Source organism: Apaloderma vittatum, unplaced genomic scaffold (genome assembly GCF_000703405.1).
Source record: "Apaloderma vittatum isolate BGI_N311 unplaced genomic scaffold, ASM70340v1 scaffold8484, whole genome shotgun sequence".
In the NCBI taxonomy this organism is placed as follows: domain Eukaryota; kingdom Metazoa; phylum Chordata; class Aves; order Trogoniformes; family Trogonidae; genus Apaloderma; species Apaloderma vittatum.
In genome coordinates, this window is record NW_009713190.1 from 31,342 (window position 1) to 41,806 (window position 10,465).

At 41.3% G+C, this 10,465-nt stretch overlaps 1 protein-coding gene across 1 annotated transcript in view; it reads left to right on the forward strand.

Moving 5' to 3' along the window:
* LOC104273066 (protocadherin alpha-C2-like) overlaps positions 1–10,333 on the forward strand; it is a gene marked incomplete at its 5' end in the record, with an annotated part of 41,666 nt that extends 31,333 nt beyond the window's left edge. Inside the window, 1 exon segment of the mRNA XM_009868268.1 lies at positions 10,023–10,333. Coding sequence (XP_009866570.1) covers positions 10,023–10,333 — 311 coding nt within the window.
* Between the last annotated feature and the right edge of the window lie 132 nt (positions 10,334–10,465).

The window sequence follows — 10,465 nt, forward strand, 5'->3', positions numbered from 1 at the left end:
CAGAGTCTGTTCTAAGGTGTGCAATGTCTTTGGTTTTACAGCCTCTTCCAGTGAAAGGTATTGAAGTAACACATCTCTTTTAGGGCAGGTTGCTGGCTAACAGCCATATTGGTGAGAATCAAAATAGACATTGGTTAGTGTTTAGGTTCAGTGATAAACTACGAGTAGGTCAGTGAAGGAATTTTGAAGGTATAAGTTGATTTTATATACCCGCATTATACAGTTTACTTTTAAAATTAAGAAATATTTTGAGGATAACAAATCCAAACTAAACTTAACAGTAGTAGTACCCTTTCTTCCCCTTTTGTGGTCCAGATAGAGAAAACACGAGTTTCAGCTTTCATCCATAAAATTCCAGTAAAATTATCCCTTTATTTGTGACTGGAGCCAGAGAAACAGGTTCTGATGCTACAGTTCAGAGCACAGTGCCACCTCCAAACTCTGAGAGAGAAGGCACTGCATTTTCCACGCTCTGAAGCTTTGTATACTTTTTGAAAGGAAGATTGAGGCAGAAAGTTTTGCACTCTAGTCTTCTGCCCTGGAGATTACAGTGGTTTGGGCTGCTGAGGTGGGAGCCTGTAAGCTGAACATAGATAATGAAGAAAGAAACAAGTTGTCTTTTAAGACCATTTCTTAGATGTCCACGTTCCATTACTATGCTATCCTTTCTAAGAGATGAAGCTTACACATTCATTCATGTTTAAAATAGAAGCCTCTTAAAGCATTGGAACAAATGTGTCCAGTTTTCTTTCACTACCACTTCAAGCATCCAATTAGCTGGTTAAAATTAGGTTCTGCTTCAAAAGACTAAAATTGATGCTTCAAGTTTCCATAGTTACTGTCTTTCTATTAATTGTACTCAGTTAAGAAGTGGGGGATTCTCTTTTGTCTGCCAGCACTGGCGGCTCTGCTGGTCTCTTTCCTCTTCATGCGCAAGGAGTAATATGGACTGTGTTAAGGTAAGTCGACCTGCAGAAGGTTTTCACAGCTATAGAGACTGGTACTTGGCAAATAGTTTTATTGAGGGTAAGCAGAAGGGACTGAATTCAACTGAATTCTCTTTGGAGTGTTCACTCTCCAAGGTGGGCATATAAAAACAAGCAAGTGTTGTCTGGGAGATCCACCACTAGGAGAACATCTAATCCTGCCTTCAAGTAACCTGAAATCCCCGACCTGAAATTTTTCTGCTTTGAGGAATCAATCACAGTCAGCCATTGAGATGAGAACTGAGGCAAAAGGTGGCTGGAGACAGGAGTCCCAGGCTGCAGATAATCTGATCACCCCATAGAGGCAGAGTGGCCTCCAGTGGCAGGAGGTGACTGGACAAGCGTGTCTGTGCTCTTGGCCCCAGTTAAATAGCTTATCCAGCAGATAGTAAGGGGAGAGAGGGGTTGGCTGCCTGCACAATACTGACACAAGCTGCAGCAGCAGCATCCAGGAAATATCAAGCTTCCTCCTTTTCACCTTCATGGTATGATTTATTGATGGTCTGTGAGCCTATTGTCTTTTGTGTAAAAGTGCTTGTATGTAAGAATTAAATTATTTTGTAATTGAAATTTGACAGGACACAGCAACCAGAATGGCTTTTCATAATACAGACTGATCTGTGTGCAGCTCTGTTCCTGTTCTCCTGACATTTCTAACTTTGTATTCTGTGATGACTTTTGCTCTCCTTGCAGTATTTCATGTCGTTAAATAATAGAGGCAGCACCAATGCACAGCACCTGTCAGCCGTTAGAATGCCACCTCCCTCCTGTTCACACCCCAAGGGAGAATTGAGCCTCAGATCACACACCCCAGTTTTTAAAGATTTGTCTTGTAGTCCACATTTTTGGGATGTGCCACCTAGCAAACCTGAGCTCAGCTATCAGCAGAGGCCTGAGTATGTGTTTGTTGGTTCAGTTTAGGGCACTTACCGAGGCCACGTTGCACCTGGTTTGACATAAAGGCAAAGAAAAGCCTTTTCTTTGCTGGAAGACAGGTAGGTGCCCAACCCACCACAGGCCCTCAGGGAAACATTGTCCCCAGGCACTGCCCACACCATCTCTCCCTTCCAAGGTCCTGAGGGGCACAGCAATTCCCCCAAGACCAAGCTCTGCTTTGCTGCACTCTTTGCTGCCCTTTACCTTACTGTTTTCATTTAAACAAGGACAGAACAGCTGAGGCTCTAGCCACCCACACTGTATTTACAACACATTTATAAGATGAAAATCATCTGTAGTGGGTTTTTTTTTTACTATTTTCAACTATGAACAATTTAAACAGTCACTGTGGGCCTACAGATATGACATCCATCTACCTTATAGTGCAGGAGTAGTCTCTCTCTAACAACCTCTGCTTGTGACACATTCATATGCTGCATCCCCCAGAGTCCAGCACCTGATTAGAGCTGGAAGGACGATATGGAGCATCCTGCATGTGTGTGCATGCTGTCTTGGTGATGCAGCAGATTAGTCCTCAGTTTGGTGAGGAAAAGGTTAATGCTTGTGCTGAGTACATAGTCACAGGTGCTTTCCAGGACAGATTTTGCCGGTGGGAACAGGACTGGGCACAAGTACAGTGCTAGAAGGATGTTACCTGAGAAGAATGTTACCCGACAAGGATGTTACCCAAGACAGTTGATGTTTTTTTAAGAGGAAAAGCCTCTTTTAGTGAAAAGAGAATGAGAGAGTGCAGATACTATGTTCTGTTTGCTTCTTCAGCAGCTGCAAGAAGCCATTTAGGCTGTGTTGTTCTCCAGCCACTGCAGGCTGTGGTATCAAGCAGAACAATCTTTGCTTTCACATATCTCAGAATATGCTGGCAGAGCTCTTTGGTAGCTGAGACAATTGCTTTAATACATACTCATGTAAGAATTTTTTACTTATCATGAGATAAAGAATCCCAATTCTTTTTTTCAATGTCAGCATGGACAGTAACCTGAACTGACCTCCATGCCCACCCCCTGCTTTGTATCCGGATGTTGGAGCTGTGGGGGGTTACAGATTTCACACAACATATGTTTTATAATTACCCTGTTTAATGTTGCTGACTTTAAATCCGAGCAATGGATTAAAGCTACAGGCTCCTTGGTGGGGAGATGTCTTCATTTTCTTCATTCCTCCTGTCTTTGAATAATTAGTGCAGAACAGGTTAAACAGATGGAAGGGCAGAGTAAGAATTATTTATTTGTTTTTTCTTTAAGACTCCAAATGACATAGTGCTTAGAGATGGTTGGGATTGTTTGGCAAACTGATAGTTAAAATGATTCCACTTTGTTCAGACTGAATCATTTCTGTCTTTCAGTTCAAGTAGCTGTCATTTTATCTTTCTGATGATAGATTTTTGCTTTCTTTTTGTATTGTTGGTTGTGGGTTTTGTTTGTTTGTTTACTCGCCTTAAAAAAGAAAAAGATTAAATGGACATTTTAATCCCAAAAAGGCTTAGGGATGATCAGTGAAGCCAGAATGTCCTCAGAGATCCTCCAAATGACACAGAGAGGGTTTTTCAGTGCATGCTGTTCGCATTTGATGTGCTGTTTCAGAATCAGTGCAGAATGTCAGGCTCTTTATAACTGAATATTCATTAAGCCTGCCAGAGGCAGAAGCTGCAGTCAGTACAGCATCAGTGGAGGAGGCAGGGAAGAGAAAAATCAGGTTAATGACTAGCTTTCTCTACAATTTACTTCCTGCTTATTGCCTGATCTCTGTTTTAAATAAATTCATTTAATTAATGTGTTTTGCTACTCTGACCTGCGGACAGAAGGGTCTGTGATTAATGACGGGGTATTCCTGGTCTCACAGTGGCTTTAGTTGGCATGTTCTGCTGTCTAGAAAAAAAATGTGAAAAAGATTTTCTTTATATTTACAATAATAGATGAGTGAAAGCTTCTATTTAAATGATCTCCTGAGTCTAAGAGCCACCAAAATTTTTAAGACAGGGACAAAGTGGTGAGTGGGGGGGGTGGAACAGAGTGAAAGCAAACTGCTGTCTTAGCTGAGCATGTCACAGAGTCAAAAATGTCTCTGCAGGGAGATGAAGCTGCACAGAAATGCTTCCCTCTTCTCCCCCTTGAGCAGAGGCACATCTGTTCTGACACGAGTTAGCCTTCTTCTGACAAAGGTTCTGTAAGAAAGCAGCAGAGGCATAGGAGGTAGAGACGATGTACGTGACACTCAGAATATATGGCCAGCTAGCGTTATGGGAAGTGAGCACCACCTGTTCCTAGCAAACACCAGATTGGAGCTGTGGGGCTATACAGGGACAGGAAAAAACACACGTGGCATCCCCCAAAGAGAGAAAAATGTCAGTGTGATAGAAACTGCAGTCTTAGTCGAGATCTGATAGGGTATTGATTTGTGGGCTGTGTGATGACATGTTCTTTGAGCAGGCGTTGTGCCCCAAATTTAGAAGACATCTCAATTTCAGACTGTTTGTACCCATCACTCAGCATTTTGACTTTGTTCTGCTTACATATCAGCTCGGGTGGTTTTACAAGCTGACAAAAGCCAACCCTTCCATGGAGTGAATTTGCAAACGCTGCACCTGAAAAGACAGCAATGTAAATCTCAGTGACAGACCTGTGCATTGGAGTTTTGCAGCAGAGGATCACTCAAGACCTAAACTGTACTAGTGTCATTACTAGAATGTGGCGTTTTAAACAGTGGAAATGGTGCAACCTTAACAACATGGCTGAGCTTTCTCAAGTATTTCGAACAGAATGTGCCACTATTTGTCTAAATGAAAGTTTCTTGAAGGGATTAGGGCTGAGAGAGTGGCCTCATCTCGCAAATCATTGCATAGGATTTTTGTGGCTATCACGTTTTTTTTTAAAATACTCTGTCATGGACTTTAGTACAACATCCCGCAAGCCATGATGCTGCTTAGCTTGCTTCTGAGGGTGGAATTCAGCTCTTTGTGCAGCAGCCACCCAAAAGTTAGCTGTTTAGTTTAAATTGGCTGTCTGGGCTTTATCTGTAGTTAAGGAAGCAAAGGTAATACAGCTGCAGCAGCAAGAGGAAAAGAACAAAGAAAATTCAGTGCGTCTGAAAATAGGCTTTTAATCTAGGTGGATTGAACTGCCTTCTGTCTGTCTCTCTACACAGTAGTAGGAACTAAATTAGACAGTTTGGATACCTATTTTTTGGTGGCTGAATTCAGAAAAGGAATACCTTACTCTGTGGATGACATTTAAGAAAAAAAAGTAGATTCCAACAGCTACTACAAGGTAAATTTTAGGGATCCTGTTCCTTGTCATAGGTTTCCGAGTTCCCTGCATAGAGATAGTTTGGTACCTCCAAAACACCTGGATGCTGAGATCAGGACTGCCTGGCGCATGCGAGCGAGCAGCTCTGTGCTCAGTGAGGTGACACAGCTCACCTGCAACTGACTCCCTTTCTGGAATCTTGGAGCCTATGGCATCCGCATGACATGTTCTGGCTGTCAGGTGCTTTCAGAGCAATTAGGACTTGTTGAGCAAGTGCTCATTGGCTGAGATTTGTATGTTTTTTCAAGTCCTGTGAGAGGTAGAGTGCTATAGCATATGACCTGTAAATGCCTCTGGAAGAGAAAAAACTAGCTAGGCACTGTATGCTACAGCTTCAAGCTTTCAGATAGGTGATTTTAGGATCTAGGGGGTTTTTTTTGTATGTAAATCTGCTTGTGCATTTCAGACAACAGTCATTGGATAGGAAGTCTTTTGAAAGACAACCTAGAAGTCCTTTCTTCCCAACTAAATACGTGATCTACTTGACTGCAGAGTCTCTGTTAACTCTAGGTCCCATTTAAAGTCTACTGAGACACTTGTATTTTGGTGAGACTACAAGTAAAGGGAAGGGGTGAAAAGTTCATCTCCCATTTTAGCATTCAGACACACAGACGAAGAAGCAGCAGGAGCTGCAGGTGCAGCCTAGATTTTGGGTTCTGCTACATGCGTGCATTTTAAAAATAAATCATTTGGTCGTTGAACATGCAGGCTGCCATACTCCTTGAGAATAAAACAAAGGGGCAGTCTCCAAAGTAATCCACAAAATGGCCAAACTCTGTGCTTTTATGTAGGAACTCCTGCAAAAAAAACCCAACAGACAAAACCCAACCAAACCCTGTGTAGCTGTAGGGAGAAGTGTAATGTTTTAAATTCAGTGATATAAATATAGCTGATGGATTAGCTTTATTTAGATTTTCCTCTAAGTTTAATAAAGAACTTTAAAGCATTCAATTAGACCCAGGAAATATACAAGAGAAGTACAACTAATCCTGTTAAATGTAAAATAGCTTTAAGTGGGAAGTTTTTGTTTTTGTATTCCTGCTGATAAAAACCAGAAGAGATGTTTAAGGAAGCTTTGGAGACTGGGTTGTAAATGACATTTATCCTTGATCTGAAATGCCTAAACATAAAACGTTGTTAGTGCAGCTGAACTGTGACCTTCCAGCCTGCCAATACAGATAAACTCATATGTTATCAGGTAAACCACGCAGAAGAGAAACTTCCTGAGGAGACTGTGGAAGCCCCACTGGTAGGAGACAATAGCTATTAACTCCTTAAGTTCTGTCTGTCTTCTTGTATCTGAGCTCTCTGCACAGATGTAAGGATAATTAGTTTCCTTTGGCTTAGTAAGTATTAAGGACTATTAGAATGCTTAGTTGATATGGACAGCAAACATACTCAGGGGCTGGGAGGGAAGCTCACAGAAGAAATGAGCAAACCCCCTTTAGTCTGTAAGTTGCCAGAATCCTGATTCCCCAGGGCACATATGATGGATTTGTTGTGTTTGGATATATTATGTCAGATGGCTTTGTGATAAAAGTTCCTGACTTCATCTAGTGAGTGGATTTGTCTAGGCAGAACCAGATTAAAGGCTCAGTATCCTGTTCTGAATTAGATTTCAGTAATGCAGATGCGTATGTGTGCCATGTTAGATTGGCAAGAGTTTTCATGCAAGAGAATCTTAAAGATGTCTTCTATTCTTGCACGTTCCTGCATTTGTGTGGTAAAAGGGATAATATAAAGTCATTGTCGTTGTCTCATGGCAGCCTAATTTGCTTACGTCAAAATGGCATGACTGCACACTGTGTTGTTTTAGCTGTGCTGTGGTGGCACTGTGGTCCATAGAATGTTGCAACCCTGTACACTTCAAAGCAGTTCTTGAGTTATCTACTGCTACAGGGCTCTCCCCAACCAGAGCAAGGATGGTTCAAAAATAATTTGAGATCACCTTCAGCTGTTTTATTCCTGCCAGGAACAGGAAAAGAGCGTTGGACATGGGCCAGTGTTTGGAATGAATATTGCATGGGCTTGTTGGGAAGGAGAAAGGATTTATTTGTCAAATAGGGCTTAATTTATTATGTGCAGTATGAGAGCTCACATTTCTGTATTGCTGGAGAAAGACAACTGGTTAATAATTTGGAAAAAGGCCAAGACATACAACATTCACCTTTGTAATTTATCATCTCGAAGAAGGGAAAATTATATAAAAAGTGCCTGACAAAAATATTTTATTAAGCAGAAATGAAACCTGTTTCATATTAATGCATTTAGTAGGAAAGAGCTTGCTAGGACATTCCTGTTACCAACACTAATCACCTAAAGAAATCTGAAGTTGATAGTTAAGATGGTAGGAAATTTACATAGAAGCTACAACTGATAAAATAGAGAAACTTCCACATTAATAATAAGTTCAAAAAAGATATTTGAGTATAGGGAGGTTAAGGTCATTAAAACAACTTCAGCAGTTCCTAGAAAGAACATAGGGTCAAATCTTCTTCGTCATTAAATACACCCTTAGAGGGGAAGAAGTGTGCAAGCTGTTCTAACTCTTCATTAAACATGTTGTAAAAGCAGTTATAGCACCTCTTTTACAAAGATTCCATGTGCCAAACACAGATAATCTCAGAGACAGTTCTGACATATAATGTACATACATTTCTTTGGCTCTGTAACATGGATGTACTGTCTGAATATGAAGATGTTTAAAAAGGAATCATGCTTTCCAAGTGTGTTTTGTTTTCTTGCCAGGCACCAGAAAGATTGTCAAGCAGTAGAATGTGTTCTTTAGCTTTTAAACTAGGAGAGCCTTATATCTACATGCGTGACATACATTTTATTTCACAAAACAGAAAACTATGGAGAACTGTATGAACATGAAGAATCATAAAAGAATAACAAGGTATGAAATGGCTGCTAAAGAAAATGCAGTCTTCATTACTACTGCAGAGGTGCAGAGCAGTCAGTAGCTAAAGTTTACTGAATCTTCTGGTCTAGCAAACGACTGGAGATCTCCCTCTAGATTGTCTACTTTGTTTTCTCTTCTTTCCCTCTTTCACCAGTGGGAAGGAGACCTGGGAATTCTCTGTTTCTTCTCCTCCTTTCTGTGTCCTTGCTTCTTCTTCCAAGGGACATGGAGTCCCTTCTCAGCTGGTTTTCCAGCCCATCCTTGTAGCAATGCAGATCCTGCCTCCTTCTTTACCCCAAACATCTTCACCTATTCAGCTGGGCAGCTCTGATGCAGAATACACAACGATGAGACTTAAATAGATCAGTGATATTGTCATTGTTTGTACAGTATGGCATGAATTCGTGTGTGGCTGGGAATGTTACAAGTGTGGCAGGTCCTATGTTTGTGATACTGCACTTTTAGTGTGGAGATAAGAACTTTTTCATTAGATTTGAGGAGTTTAACACTGGTGCATAAGCATTAAGCTTTCCCCTGATCACAGTCCTTTAAACACTTAAAATGATACCCCAGAATGGATATGCTGTTCAAAATTGGAAGTTATGTAAATTCCAAAGAATTTTCAAAGTTTAAGAAAAAAGAAAACAGCCAAATGTCAAGACTGTCTCATAGAACATAATCTATATTGCATCTCATTATGCTGAAAACCTGTCCTTATCAGGGCCACATACACAAACATTTCAATCTGATTAGCTCAATCTTGTCAAAATTGTGGAAAAAAAAATTTTTATTCATACCACAAGCCTAAGGCTGGGAACAGAACTTCACTTTATATTTGCCTGTATAACAGATTGTGATGTACCATACTGCTATATCAGTTCAAAGAAACAAGAGTAAGTCACCAGTCTGGTGATTTTCAGCCTTTATGTTGTGGTATTACAATAAGAAAAAAGAAACATAATAGTGAGGACTTCCCTCATTTGAGAAGCCAAGGCAGTATTATTTACTTCTGAACCATTCTTGACAGCTTACCACAAATTTGGCACCAGCCCCTGTGATTTCCCATTTTCCTTGTGAGTTCATAGTCTGGAAAAACTTTATAGCCCTCTTACAAGAGTCACCCTGTTTTCTGGCAAAAGGGAGTGGACTGGGAGAGCCTCACCTTGGAGAAGACTATGTGTATTTCTGAGACAAGATTCTGCAACCTGACTGAGTGTGTCCTGCGGTGTCTCTACCTGAGCAATTCAGTTCACTATTTTTTTTTGCTCTAGGGCTTTCTGCTGATAAGCCACATTGCATATGTACATACATACATACATGCATGCATGCATACACGCTGGTTGTCGCTAAGGTTCCTCTCTGGGATGCACCAACTCATTCCTTCCACAAGCAATCCTGGATACAGCTGAGAGGGTTGTTTGCTAAGATATCCAGCATGGATGTGCATACTATCAAGGCTGACTGTCCCTGCCCTGGACACTCCTCTAACCCTATCCCAAAAGACTTGACACCTGCAAACATACCCTTGTGCTATGCAGTACACATGCTTGTGTTTCATGCTATAAAACCCTACAGTGGGCTGCATCACAGCAATCCCTTATTCCATGCACTTCAAATTCAAAAGGAAAATAAACAACGGCTGTGTTTCAAGGCACAACATGGGATCCAGAGCATGCTGGGCCCAGCAATATGTGGAGTGTGTCAGTGCATAATAGCATTGAGCAGCCTGGACAAGAAATACTGGGTAACACCCGTATGAGCAGCCAGGCAACCGATAGTCAATGTAGAGCCAGGCTAAAGCCATAGGAAGTTGATACTTGCTAAGTGCTTTAATGATGCTTTAAGCTATTCTTGCTGTGTTGACTTTTTCAGAACCTGAGGCGGGAGAGGTGTCCCCCCCAGTGGGAGCTGGTGTGAACAGCAACAGCTGGACCTTTAAATTTGGACCGGGCAATCCCAAACAAGGTGGTCCTGGTGAGTTGCCAGACAAATTCATTATCCCAGGATCTCCTGCAATCATCTCCATCCGGCAGGAGCCACCAAACAGCCAAATTGACAAAAGTGACTTCATAACCTTTGGCAAGAAAGAAGAGACGAAGAAAAAGAAGAAAAAGAAGAAGGGAAACAAGACTCAGGAGAAAAAAGAAAAGGGCAACAGCACCACTGAGAACAGTGACCAGTGAGGGGTTTATACTTAAAGAACCCACTTAGCCAGTTTTTGTAATAATGGCAGATTTCTCCTATGTAGCAACTCCCAACTTCTTCCTACTGTTAACAGATTTCCTGTATGTACAGACTTGAGAAAATCCGCAGGA